The sequence below is a fragment of the Aethalodelphis obliquidens genome, unplaced genomic scaffold (assembly GCF_003676395.1).
Source record: "Aethalodelphis obliquidens isolate GAN/ISIS:26980383/991018 unplaced genomic scaffold, ASM367639v1 scaffold8, whole genome shotgun sequence".
Classification (NCBI taxonomy): Eukaryota; Metazoa; Chordata; class Mammalia; order Artiodactyla; family Delphinidae; genus Aethalodelphis; species Aethalodelphis obliquidens.
Window position 1 is genome coordinate 53,385,045 of NW_020837952.1, and position 14,200 is coordinate 53,399,244.

Consider the following 14,200-nt stretch of genomic DNA (forward strand, 5'->3'; position numbering starts at 1 on the left):
AAGTTCATCCACGCTGCAGGACTACTAAGGAGCAAACATGGAGCCTGGCCCTTGGGCAAGCGGCAGGGGCTTGAATTGGGCATGGATCTCATCGACCTAGGTTTTGGTAGGGGTCTTCAAGAGTGAGAACAGATCAGGGTGACGCAGGACCTGCCACCCGGACAGAAACACTTACGTGCACAGAATGGACTGGTCCTCTCGGTCTGAAACAAAAGAGACATCAGGTTAACCTCCAGCAGACATGAAAAGCCTCCCGCTCCGGCTTCTGAAGAGCCGCCCATCGCCCTGCCCACTTCCCAGGAGCGTGAAGCCTGGAACGCTGGCCCTCCGTGCCACCGTCACAGGGAGGAGGGACATTCCTGGGTGGCAGCGACATGGGGCAGCTGCTCCCTCCTCCGGGAGCTCAAACTGCCCGCCCTGGCCGCCCACCTGGCCCCGTGACACTGAAAGAGTTCTGTTGCTCCCCCTCCGAGAAAGCCAACCTCTGGAGAGCTCCCTGGAAGTCCACTTTCCTGCCCCGCGTGTTTCTAACTGGAGGTTGACGCTGTTAGAAACGAGGGCCGTGGCAGGTGTTTTAAACACTGTCCCCATCTGGGTAAGAGGCACAGGTGAGACGTGGGGTGAGCAGTGAGGTCAAGGCTGGCTTTGCCGTGGGACAGGCCTGGGCTAAGATGCTGTCTCGGCACGGCCTTCCTGGAGCCCTGGGGGATGATGGTATGCGTGGAAGTCACACACGTGAAAGCACCAGTGTGGGGTCTGGCACGGGGAAAACTCTCAGGAATGGGAGTTTGGAGGCAGCTCGGAAAGAACAGCGGCTCATCAGAATCAGCTTCTGACCAGTTGCTGTGAGCCCTGTGGTCTCCAGGCCCGGGGGTCAGGAACTTTCAGCAACTCTCCCAGCTCTGTGAACCGGTCAGCAAGTATGGATATAAACAAGGCGCTCCCCTGGAAGGCAGGAGGAACGGTGATGCCAGGCTTTGAAAGAGAAGTTTTGCAGAAACGCGTTAAGATATTAGGGCTGACCTGGCTCAGGACCGAGTGTCCAATTTTAAGCAACAGCTGAAAATATAAACTCATTTTATCCCATCGCCTGGGAGACCCCCACCTCCTGGAGGTCAAATCAGCCTGAATCCAGGACCAGGCTACTGACCAACACTGGGCTGCAGCGAGGTCAGTAATTCCCGAGTCTCGGTTTCCTTATCCATAAAGTAAACATGCTACTAACTCTCTGGCAGGATTAGTTTGAAAAACAGAAAGAACATGAAAAGGACCCAGCCCGGAGCCCTGTAGACAGAGTGAACCCCACAGGCGGCTGCTGTCTGTCCACTTCCCCATCGTGAAGTCGCTGTGACGGGTGGCGACGGCTTGGTCGGGGCAGCGGGAGAACTAGCTGAGAACTAGCAAGGGTTCTGGTAGCTGTCAGTGGTGTCAGTGCTGGATAGACACCGATGTCGGTGATCTGGAAAGACACCCACACCGGCTCAACTGCCCAGCCAGGAACCTGCAGGGCGTCGGGAGGGTGACTCAGGGCTGCCTGTGTGTATGGCCTCGGGAGACGGACTTAGCTGTCCGGCATCAGTAGAGACACTGTGCAGCAAGGCCACAGCCTCTCCGTGAGGGAAGCCTCCAGCGCACTGATCCCAGCAGCCTGCACGGGTGGGCATTCACGACCACCTCTTCTCCTGTCTCGGGAGGGAGAGAGGAAGTCCAGCCAGGGAGAAGCAAAAAGAAACCGCTCATCTAACACAAGCTGCAGCTGCCCCCGCCCTCCCTCCAGCCCCTGGAAATATCAACAGTGTGGGGGTGGGGGTGTGCGGAGGAAACCCGGCCACTCACACAGACACAGCCCACACCCTGCCCCGCACCGGGCAAGGGCTCAGAGCAGACCCAGAGGGTGACCTTGCTGCACCCTCTCGACTTTCCCACAGGACCAGGCCCTGCGAGGCTGCACAGCAGGGGCTGAGTCTCATAGACCCGGCAGGGTCCCGATAAGGCAGCAGGGAAGGCGGGGGGCGGGGGGAGGGGGTGGCGGGGCTGGTGGGGAGGCACGGCGGGAGCGGTGCTAAAGGCTGGGGAAGCCGTGGCAGCTTCCAGCACCCACCCCACCTTGATGAGTCTGGAACCAAAACAGCTACGACGGGGCTGCACCTCCCCCACTGCATGTCGGCAGAGGCCCAGCGGCAGGCAGAGGCCCAGCAGCGGGCGTGTTCCGTCCCCGCTGGGAGAGTGGCAAGAATGTACCTGTACGGGCCGGGCGGGTGGCGGGGCGGCTGCCACTACCATAAAAGGAAACGTTCCCATCCCTCCCAGAAAGAACTGTTTTCCCAGGGCTGCCCAGGCCTGGTCCCCGGGATGGCTGGAATTCCTCTGATTGTGTGAGAAGGAGTCGGATGCTGAACTGCTGAACAACGGGAAGCAGCGCCCCCAAAACACACACATGTGGGCGCACACACACAGACCCACGTGCGCACACGCAGGGACGTGGACACGCGTGCACACAGTGCATGTACACGGACACAGGCATGCTTAGGAGCGTGTACAGACACGTGTGTGTGCACACAGGCACATGTACACACACACACACGCCTGTGGGTGCACACACAGGTGCATGGCATACAGAGATGCACACACACAGACACACACATACACACAGGCCTGCACACGCTGCAAATCCCAATTTCAGACCCGAACTCCTCATGTAACCTCCATCCACCCCACCATCTCCAGCTCTCCCTCCCCTCTGACCTTCCACCTCCAATTCCTGAAGCCAAGTGACCACTGTCAACACAGCGTGAAAGGAAACCCTCCAATCCTTGCATGTTACACTTTAAAGAAGCCTTAATTTGCTTTGCCAGAACGTTCATTTGGGCAGATGCTTTCACAGAGGAAAAGCGATGGGAAGCCTTTCTGATTTCCTCAACTCTGCCCCCACCAGCGTGTGCCCCCGAATCCACCTGCCTACCATGAATGACACTGTGGCCCCCAGCGTCGCTCTTCGCAGTTTTTACAGTGGGTTTGGGTCTGTAATGTCTTAGGAGGTAGGTGAGGCAGGCGCTGTCCCTGGTCTGCCCAAGCCTGTGTCACCACACTTCTGCTCGGTTCCTGAGCTCAGAAGCATCTCTTCTGGGTAGGGGGTGGAGGGAATTCTCAGCAGCCAGCCGGCTCTCCGCCTGGCTCAGTTCACTCTGCCAGAGCCCCGGTGCATTCCGCCTGGGACCCTCCTTAATGCTCACTCCCCACATGCTCAGCTCTCAGGACACGGACCCTCGAGAGTCCAGACCACTCCATTGTTCGCTCAAGTCCTTATTTGGGTCTACGTGGACCGAAGGCTTATTTGAAAACACCCTTCCTTCCTCCGCAACAGAGGAGGGAGACAGACAGACAGGAACCCGACAGCCCAGAACCAGGGGAGTGCGCCCACCAAAGACAGCCCTGTTCTGGGAAACAGGCTCCCCGCAGAATGAAGACGTTAGCCTGACTTAGGCCCCTGAACCCCTCCTGCCCTAGTACTGACTTGAGGGGGACGGGGTAGAGACAGAATACGAATCTCTTCAGGGCTTTTCAACTCTTTTAAAAGCAGCAGCAGCCTTTCCTCAGGATAAAAATCTGCCTGAGTCCCTAATATGAAGAGCAGGAAATAAAAATCAGAGTTGCTTGGGCAGTGGAGATGGGGCTCCTGAGAGCACACTTTACAACCGCCAGTCCATGTGTCTGGAGCAGCGGCGGAGAGAAGAAAGCCAGTGGCTGCGCGCCCTAGAGCCCGGGGCACGATCCTCGCTCAGCACGGCCCCTCGGGATGCCTGGCCCCTCGGCCTCTGGGGAATCAGAGGGCAGGGCCGCTCCAAGGACCGAATGATGCGGGTGCCTGAAGCGCAAGGCGCAGTGCAGGCGCTTGGAAACTGTCCTTAATGACCCCCAGCCCTTTGCACCTCCCAGCTCCCCCACTGCGCAGCCTCCTCGGAATGACGACAGCGAGAAAGCTTTTAAGTTACATATTCGGTGATGAGGTCATTCCCTCCCCTGATTTTATTTTAAAGCCCAAAAGCCCTGAGGCCTTTTGGAGCGATTCCGATGTCCAAACAGACAGGTGTTTCCAGCCGGCTCAGAAGGCCCCGGCGCAGGTGGGCGGAGGGGAGCCCTGACCGCAGGTATTTTGGCCCAGGTACGGGCTTATGCGAGGGGCCTTCTGGCTCACTTCCTCTGTGAGAGGAGCTGCCGATTCTTGTCCATAAAAGGCCTCGAGTCTTGCTCAGCCGCGATGTGACATCAGCCCCGACAGGAAGTACAGGAGGAAGGGAACGAGCCGGTTCACCGACAGCGGCTGCCCAGGGCTGACTCACTAGAGCGCTCACTAAGATAACGCCTGCCGAGCTGCCGCGGGGCTGCTCTCTGGGGGCACCTGGAAGAGGGTCCTGCCCGCGGGACCTGTCTTCAGGTCAGCCGGGTTTCTCGAGAACTGACAGCCGTGCATACGGGCCAAGCAAAAACGAATGCAAGGGCAGCTACAGGTTGGACAACACACCTGCGTGGGGTGAGAGACGGCGCGACCCATGGCCAGCGGGCCTCAGACTGTCCACCACCAAGGGGGTTGTCTTGTGAAAACTGCACAGCAGACCCCTGTGGGACCCCTGCTCCATGTCACCTGGGATGGGAGCCCCGGGCTGCTGGGGCAAACTCCGGGGCAGCATTTTGGTCCCAATGGGCCAAAATGCAAAGCACTTCGCTAGGTGTAAAACATGGAGACCTGTGGGTTTGAGCTCAGACCCTGGAGGCTGGGAAGGCTCTAGAGAGCACGCAGTCCAATCACCTGCATCTAGAGGTCAGGACACCAAGTCCCGAGAAACCCAATGACTTGGTCAAAGTCACGTAAGCTGGGCTAAGAACCCAGGCCTCCAGATGCCTGCCTAGTTCCCCACTTTGCTCCCACAGGGCAGGGCCCTCTGTGCCACCGGCAGCCCCGCCTCAGTGCTGCGCGGAACGGGCCATCCCCACTCACGATGTGTCACACCGGCCGCCCCGCCTCAGTGCTGCGCGGAACGGGCCATCCCCACTCACGATGTGTCACACCGGCCTCGCAAGCTGTCTGCCACTTTCTCCAAAGCCAGCCCAACTCACGAGCTTGGGTTACAAGCGCTTGGGAAGCAAACAGAGAGGTGAGGAAAAGCAGGTGCAAAATAATGCTTCCTGCTAGCAGAGGCTGCGGGTTGGTGCCACGCCTCGGCGGCCTCGTGTCGCGGAGCCCTGGCAGCCTGCCTGCCTGCCTGCCCCGCGGTCAGCCAGCGAGGAGGAAAGCCCGCCAGCGGCTCCCAAGCACACGGCGTGGGCACCAGCAATGTTCTTGCCAGGTACAAGGGTGGGCCCGGACCAAGCAGACGCTCAGTCAGCAGCTTCCAGGCCAGAAGCCAGCTGGCCCCAACCACTGCCTCCACCCACATGCTCCCCCGGGTAGGGTCGGGGTTTGAAACCCAGGTACAGGAGACAGAGATCGGGCAGCCCTCCCCAACCAGCACCCCTGACAATTAGGAAGAAGCCCGAGGGACTGCTCTTTCATTCTGTTTGGGGGCAAGCGAGGCCCCCGACAAGCCCTCTCTTGGCCAAAATGCACCCGGTGGCTCACACAGGTGGGCTCCCAGCGCACAGGCAAACCTGCCCAAACCACTGCTCGTTGTTTATCCACCTTCCTGCGGGCAGGGCCGGAAGCAAAAACTTCATGTGGGGTTGCTGCCGAGGATGAGCCTTCCAGGATGGAGGGAGACTCCAAAGCCACGTGTGAGTGTAGACGGCCCACTGCAAAGGCCACGAGGACACCGGGGGGACCTGACAACCCCCGAGGCCAGTTCTGCCCTGCTCTGAAACAATCCCTCGGGGAAAAGAAAAGACAGGCAGGAGGAGGCCCTGGCTGAGTCTGGTACAGAGAGCACTAAGCCACAGGTCACAGCTCTGCAGAGGGCTGGGCTCTCGGGGGAGGACAGGAAGGAAGAACAAAGGGACACGAGCAGGAAATGAGATGGACACCGCCAGGCAAAGCTCAGGACAAACCTGGCTCCAAGTCGGAGCACAAACAGCTCTCCAAGGAGGACAGCAGGCTTTGCGAATGCCCCATTCCCAGGTTCAGTCAAACCTGGAGAACCAGGAACACAAATGCTAGGAGACGAACCACAGTGGCACGTGAAGATGCTCCCTGCAGAAGCCAGTGGCTCCGGTCGCCTTGAGAAGGGCGCTCAAATGAAATAAAAGATGGGCTGGTAACTGTTGGGCCAGATTTTGCTCCTGGAACAGGACTTCTGTTCTTAGCTTTCAGCTTAGAGCTCTGCCCTATTTGCGTCTGCGGTCCGGCTCGTGTTGGAGAGACCAGCTCTTCGACAAGAGTCAGGAAGCCCAGCTGGAATGGCACCCCGAGCCCCAGTCAGCGCTGTTTGTCAGAAGAACGGAATTTATTACAAAGGTCGATACTGGGCCATTAGCCTTGGTCAAGACTGAAGGGATTTTACGAAGCCACTCACATTATCCTGACTTTTAGGCCTGCAGGCTCTCAGCTCTCTTTATCTCTTTAGTTTTAGGGAATTTACTTTGTTCTCCTCTGATAGCTTAATTCCAGAAATCAGGCAGGGGAAGAAAGCAACCCGTTTCTCCAAATGCACCAATGTTCAGCCCTGACATACCAGGACATGCTCTCCTGGGGTCTCAGGGCCAGAACTTGAGAAAACAGGAAAAACGAGCTGCTAGGCAGTGTTCAGCAGGTAGTGAGAGAGGAACTAGGCCAGGGAAGTTAAAAGCGAAAAGCTTCCCTGGCGGCGCAGTGGTTGAGAGTCCGCCTGCCGATGCAGGGGACACGGGTTCGTGCCCCGGTCCGGGAAGATCCCACATGCCGCGGAGCGGCTGGGCCCGTGAGCCATGGCCACTGAGCCTGCGCGTCCGGAGCCTGTGCTCCACAACGGGAGAGGCCACAGCAGTGAGGCCTGCGTACTGCAAAAGAAAAAAAAGCAAAGAGCAGCTCAGCCATTAGAGACTATGCAGGTGAGTTTTTGTTGTTTGTTTGTTTGTTGGGGCGAGGGGGGTTATAGTAACAGAGACATGGGCCCAAGTTCTCGACCACCGCCAAAGTTTCAGGTTCCGAGAGGTCACTTCTTTCTCCTTTCCCACTTCAGCCGGCCCAGAGCATCGCAGAGCCGCCCTGTTGGGTTGGATTAAAAACAAAACAAAAAAAACAAGCCGAAAGCTGAATCCTTGAAAAGGACCCATTAACCACAGATTCCTCTTCTGCAAAAACCGTTACATAGAAATGAGACTGACAGGCGTGACCACAATTAAGTAGCCTCATTCCGCGGGCCGACTTCCCTTCTGGGGGGGCCTGACCAAGCAGCCTCCTTGTCCGGGCTTCGGTGTGGGGGCAGGGGGCCAAGGGCTGCCTGTCACGACGCCCCTCTGGTAGCCCACCAGCACATCAACAGAGGACGACTCCAGTGCCACGGAGGAACCGTCTCTCGCGTGCACAGCATTCTCCTGAAGACCCCCGAGGCCACGTCGACCCCAAGGCCTCGTGCTGCCAGCTGAGGCCCATGGACCACATCAGACAAGCTAGAGGCTGCGTCTGCCACTGCACACCTGTGTATCACACGGTCACTACAGGGAATCAGCTACAACAAGCCACTTCCTGTACGTGCTGGTACCCAGAGCCTGGCCTCTGGGAGGATGCTCACCGAGGAGATTAAGAAGCCACCTGAGGAAGCACTTGGTCATCACTTTCATCATGCAAATGGGAGCGTGGATGGACGGGATACGCCGTGTGCAGGTCTTGCGAAAGGCAGGGGCTGTTCAGTTAAGACACTGCATCTCCAGGTCCCACTGCTACCTTCTAATGGGCACCTGTCACAGGCCAGGAGCCGTACGCACGGCCCCTTGTTTGATCCTGACAGTAAACCTGCCAAGTACGTTTATCTGGCCAAGAGGCAGATGAGAAAATGAAGGCCCAAAGTGGACCCCAGTCGGTCAGGACGTGACAGAGCCGGACGCCGACCAGTCTGAACCCCGCGCTCTCTTTTCTGCACACTTCTTGGTCACAAGGCAAGCTTCTCCCTTAAGCTAAGGCCGAGAGAGACCCGGCAGACGCCTTCTGCTGACCTACTCCAGAAGCGCTGTGTCATTTGTCAAGGCGGCCCCCGAGATAGGTGGGCCCCCAGGTGCTGGACCCTCACGCTCCTGCTGCAGTGTACCTGCCTGCCTCCCAGGCCGCCCCTGCCCCCAGCAGGCCCCAGAGGGGCTGCGTCCAGCATGGCCGGCGGCAGGGGTAACCGTATGGCAGGGGTGACAGAGCGCAGCTCTCGGGGTGAGCTGCTGCCTCCAGGCCTCCCTCAGACAGCGGGGCCTTTGTGTGCCGCCGGCTGGCAGGGCTCCCTGGCAGGGCCTTAGCCTCCTGGCCGGCACATTCCTGCTTAAGTGGAATCATCACATCCGCGGCTTCCTCGGCGGCCTGTCCTGGTGAGTCTGCTCAAAGGCGTGGTTTGCTGGACCCTCGAAGCACTTCCTAGCACCTCCCCAACATGGAGCTTTTCCTCAGAAAGACCTTGGAGGGCAAACAGCTTCACGGGGGCAACAGGCGGCAGGGCCGGGAGAACGACGAGAGAGGGGCAGGAGGGCCCCTCCGGCCCTAACCAGCCAGCAGGATGGGAGCATCCCTCCAAACACCAGCCAGGGAGAAGGAGGACCCACGGCGCCCTGGAGGATGGGCACCAGGGCGGGAGTCGGGAGACCGGGTTTCTGGGGCTGGCTCTCTGTGGGCCTTTGGGCAAAGTTAGTTAATGTTTCTGGGCCTGTCCCTTTACCTGTGATGCAGGAGGATCGTCCTCAGATGTGAAGAGAACGTTCGAATTCTGCCCTTCCTTGTTTACCCGAAAAGGTTAGTCAAGCACCAAGAGGCATGTGGACACTCACCGGGCCCTTGGTGACCAACCACTCCTGGGGCAGCTTCCGCTGAGAAGCAGAGGTGGGATTAGTGCAGAGCGAAGGGTTAAATAGTTCTTAGATTAGTTTAGGTCTGGAATGAGAGCAAACCCTGCTGCCACTCCCCCAGAAATGCTGGGAGCTCATTAAAATACCATAAAGTCACCGAAAGTGAACCAAACCTGGCATTCTAACTAATTAACAAAGAAGAGGGTCTTTTTCTTCTATTCCTGGGGAGATAACTGAGCTCAAATTCTTCAACTGGCCAGTTCTCCTGTGAGAACACACACACTCTTTCCCACGGAGGGTGGAAGTCAGAAGCGCCCTTTCCCCACCCAGCCGTGCGTCTGACAGACCACGTGCTGCTTCTCCCAAATTCCCCGGGCAGCCCTGGGTACCCTGTCCCTGCAGGGCGGACGATGCTGCTTCTCCCGAATTCCCCGGGCAGCCCTGGGTACCCTGTCCCCGCAGGGCAGACGTCTGCCTCCCGCTCTCTCATTTTCCCGGCCTTCCGCGCTTTACAGAATCCTGAGGAACGGTTCAACCACAAGGTAGGAAGACCCAGTAATGCCCAGGACAACAAATTAACCGAACGGGAAAGCCAGGGTTGGGAGGGTGAACCTACCAGGTCACCGCAACTTTAATTAAACCCAAGGCTGAGGATTAAAACAAACAAGACTAGGCCGGGCACGTCTGGGCTGTGCTGCAACCATTTACTGACATATACCTGCCAGCCTTTCCACAGGAGCCGACCTCCAGGGTGCCATTCCGACCACCCTAGGCCTCGGCGGCCACACCTTCCTCTGAATTCCCAAGACAGCCGACACCTGCCGCAGTCACACTGGCACCAGGTGGAGGTGGCAACTCGTCCTGTTAGACAGCTTTGGCCACAGATCCCTGTGTACAAACATGTCTGTCTCTCCACCTGGATTGCCGTCGCCTCCGGTGCCAGAGCAATGTACTCAACCTCTCAGTATTCAGGCACTTTCCAATCTCCTACCTCCGTGGCCTAATCCAGGCTACCATATGCTGCCATGCCCCAACCTGTGCCCACGGCAGACAGCACTAATCTATCCCAGCATTCCTCGGCACTGAGTCTCAGATCCTTTGTCAACACAGGGTTAGGCAAGGCACTACTGATGGGAGCTGACGCCCAGAATAAAACCAATCTGCAATGCTTAGTCCAGTGGTTCTGCAGTGGGGACAATTTTGCCCCCCCAGGGAACATTTGGTAACAATGTCTAGGGGCCTTTTTGGTTGTCACAACTGCAGAGGGAGGGTGCTGCTGGCATCGAGTGCGTAGAGGCCCAGATGCTGTGAAGCATCCCATAATGCTCGGGACAAACTCCCCACCCCCCCCAAAAAAAAAACAGAGAATGGATATCCAGCCCCAAACCCTGGCTTCGTCCGACAAACAGGTAAAGTAACCATATAATTCATCATCTAAACGGGAGCGCTTCTGAAAGGGAGAGAGGGCAGTGTTAGTACTAACTGCAAGACAGCAGGCGTAAATCAGGACTTACAGGCAAACCAGAGCATTTAAGAGATGAAAGACGGAGGGAGGTCCCTGGGAGAAGTCAAAGAGCTCATCTCATAAACGTCTCCAGACAAAGTCACCAACTCCCCTATTTGGCAGAATAAATGCTAGTATGTCATAAGCCACGGCCAGCTCAGGGAGGAAATCTTTTTCTAGTTCCTGTTTAAAGAAAAAGCAGAAAAGGAACTGTCTGGCTGTGGCTTTTAGGATGGAAGTGTCAGAGAACAGACCTGTGTTCCCCTAAGCCAGAGGGGCAGCATGTGCTAATAAGTAAGACACGCCCTCCAAAAGAGAGGCACTGATTCTAACAGCCTGCAGACCCCAAGGCTCCACTGTCCATACCTGACTCAGGGCAGGCACCAAAGGCTCCGCTCGAGACCTTCCTTTACTTTACTGGTGAACCATCTTGTCCTAACAGGGCAACTTCTGTTAATTAACTTCCTCCCTGTCCCAAGAACAAGAAATCTGTTGCTGATTGCTTTGCGGGTCAACTGTGTGCGACAAGAGGGAACTTGGAAACGTCCTCGGTCAACATGGGGGCTGAAGAGCTGCACCGGGTCTAACATGAAGCAGAAACGGGCCAAAACTTCTCAGACTGAGGTTTAGAAAGTACACGGACCCAGCACCCACACAGATAATTTTAAAAAAGCAACAAGACCTTAGGTTTCCTGTGCCTACAGATATCCAAAAGATGAAAACACCCACCCATTCACCCTCATAACTTGGGGTGGCTCCTCAGTTCCCATCAAGGCCATTGCATTATGGCCAAGACTTCCTGATCAACACACAGGAAAGCTCCAGTCCTCTGCAAGCTCCTTTTTTTTTTTCCCCCCAATTATATCCAACCTATAGCGCTGACTTTTGCCCCTCAAAATTCTTTGTGGTTGTTGAACACACAATAATTGGGCGAAATCTCTTTGGGAAGAAGTCCCACAGATTGTCAGAAAAAAGGCTGGCAGTTCAGTTCCAGAGACTCCGACTCCTGGCACCATGCTGTACATCACTACATTATTCTTATCATAATGGCTTGGGAAGAAGTGAAAAATCCCACTTGCTAGAAAACCTTTCAGGTCTGGGATCCAAGTGTGGGAACATGCCCTAACTCAGTCGTGCGGAGCTCAAGAATACTCCAGGGTGCACTTCCTGCATGAGGCCAATTATGAGAGCAAGGAGAAAACTGACTCATAACCTCTAGAGACAGACTCAGGCTCTTCCGGAATCCCACAGAATGTTCTCCTACCAGACTGTTCTAGTTAGCACTCTGAAACAGACATCCTACTTTAAAACGAAAGGGCTGGCTTCTTCAACGAATTTTGATAGACGTGAACATGAGCCAAAGGGTAGGCCAAACGTGTACAACCTATGTAATTCACCAAGCTTGGCAATGAAACACCTTCCACAGCACTGTGTGGATGGTACAAGACAGACCCACACGTTGCCATTTTAAACCACTAAACCAGGGACAAAGTTGTTAATACGGTAAGACTCATCACCACCACAACCTAGATTGACTACAAAGTTTAAGGAAAAAAAAAAAAAGGATGCCCATGTAATAGGACATGAAAAACCACTATCCATACAAGATATGAGAACATAGCCCTGTGCTAGGGAGTTGACTAAGCTCTGAGAATATAAAGGCAACCTGGGCCCAGTCTACACCTAAGTCAAAGTATTACTAGGGCTAGCCCAGACATCCTCCCAGGCTGGCAGTAATGCTTCAGTCATGCCTTTAACAAAAGACTGGAGACTTGCCAGCTATTGCAGGGCAGATGGAACAGGCGTGGCGGCTTCAGGCAGAGAGGCCTACTGGAGAAATGTAAGGAGTTCCATGTAGCCAGCAAGTTGGAGAGGTAGGCAGCAGGCCAATTACAAAGGGCACCGTATGCTGCTGGAGGGTTTAAGGGTTATCTCTGGGGCAATTGAGGAGACTTTTCAAGAGTTCAAATCGGGGGTTTGATCAGATTTGCATTCCAGAAAGACGACTCTCTGATAGAAGCACAGAGAGAGGGCTCTATTAAGAGCAAAGGTTAAGAGGCACAGCAATAGTACAGGCAAAAAATTGTAGAGGCCTGAACTAAGGCCAGGGCCACAGAGACAAGAGGGGGAAGGAGGTCAGAAATGTTAAAAGAGATACAATCTATAGAGAGTGCTGACTGGCTTGGAAAAAGGGGTGAGAGAGAAAGGGGACAGTGTAAGGTGAGCCAGGTTCCAGGCTTGGGTGACTGGGTGGATGGAGAAATGGCAGCTGGGAGCAAGTGGCTGGCAGCAATCAGCTAACAGAGCCGGTCCTCAGCTGGAAAGTGATGGCGAAACCACTCGAGTGGATGGGCCATGGTCCAGAGGACGAGACCTTGAGAAGCACCAGGTGTAACGGGGGAGAAGCATGCAGATGGGCAAGGCAGAGATTAGGGGAACCAGAGAGTCACAGGAAGGAAGCGCTTTCAAAAGGAAGTGGGTAAGACTGTCCAATCCTGGGAGAGGTTAAGTAAGATAAGAGCTCAGAGCTCCACAGAAGGGAGGGTGGCCTTTGTCACACAGAATGGGGGGCACGACGTGCAGGGCAAGGAGTGTGGCTGAGAAGTGTTGAACAGAGGTGGTAAGCACGGATACTTCCTCTAAAAAGCTCCACTATGACGGGGGAGAGAGAGCAGAGACAACCTACAGTAGGGCACAGAATCCAGGAGAGACTTTGTGTGTTTTTTTTTTTTTTAAAGATGTGAAAACTCAAGCATGTTTCCAAACTGTGTAGAAGAGAAGAGGTGAAAAGAATGAAGGAAAGGAAGTAACTGGTGGAAGAGGGGGCCTGGAAGTCAGAGGACTGGCACAGGAGCTCCTGACAAGAATGAGAAATTGGGAAAATAATTAGGAAATGCATTTTTTAAAGCTTCTTGAACATTCTATCAACATACAAACATCTCCTTTGATAGCCGCTGGTCTTGACTCTCACGCAATGGCTTACAGACCTCCACAATGCACGGCCCCCTCACCAGGGCCATCAACACCAATGCAGCCACAAGATCACCGTGAAGGAGCACCTGCAAAGATGCCAACAAGGCTAGAGGTAAAGACTCAGCCCCTGGGAAGGCCACGGCGCTCACCTTGCATCATACTCCTGTAGGCGGTGTCTGTGATGGCGTAGATGTGGGGAGGCATCTCATGCCTCTTCTTGCCCTTATACATTTCCACGATCTCTTCGGAGTAGATGGGCAGGTTCTTATAAGGGTTGATGACCACACAGAACAGGCCTGAGTAGGTCTGAAAGAAAAGAGCGGCAAACAGGAATGGGTTAGCAAGTCTGATTCTCAACGTCGGGCACACTTTGTGGCAAAATGCCTGCTGTCCCTAAGGACCCCGAGTCAGCCTGATGTGAGAGTCCCCCCTGGAGCCCCCGGTTCTCCGGGCCCCACTCCGGCAGACCTGCCGAGGCGCTGGGGCACCAGCACCATCTCTGCTCTTTCAGTTGAGGGGAGCCTCCCTCGACTGCAAGACTGCTGCCAGCCGTGCACGCTGACAAGCGTGTGCAGCGGGCGAGATCTGGGGCAAGCTTCGTGGACAGTAGGAGTCCAGTTACGAAACTCAGATCCAAGGACGATAAAGATGTGTTTGGCATCGTGAGAGATGCACAAAGGGAAAAGGATTCGGCTGCAGCAAGCAAACGGTGTGGAAATACAAATTATTCTACCCTTAAGGACCCTCTGAGATATTCAAGCCTAAACTTTCCCA

General features: G+C 55.5%; 1 protein-coding gene across 3 annotated transcripts in view; it reads right to left on the minus strand.

Moving 5' to 3' along the window:
• Window positions 1-14,200, minus strand: part of MYH9 (myosin heavy chain 9) — a 92,834-nt gene that overhangs the window by 41,404 nt on the left and 37,230 nt on the right. For 2 of the 3 annotated variants that reach the window (XM_027107517.1, XM_027107515.1), the window contains 2 exons: window positions 13,576-13,732; window positions 176-203 (listed from right to left, as the gene is read on the minus strand). In XM_027107517.1, coding sequence (XP_026963318.1) covers window positions 176-203; window positions 13,576-13,732 — 185 coding nt within the window. Of the gene's footprint in view, window positions 1-175; window positions 204-9,667; window positions 13,515-13,575; window positions 13,733-14,200 lie in introns of those variants that run through there. The other variant, XM_027107518.1, reaches the window with a different exon arrangement.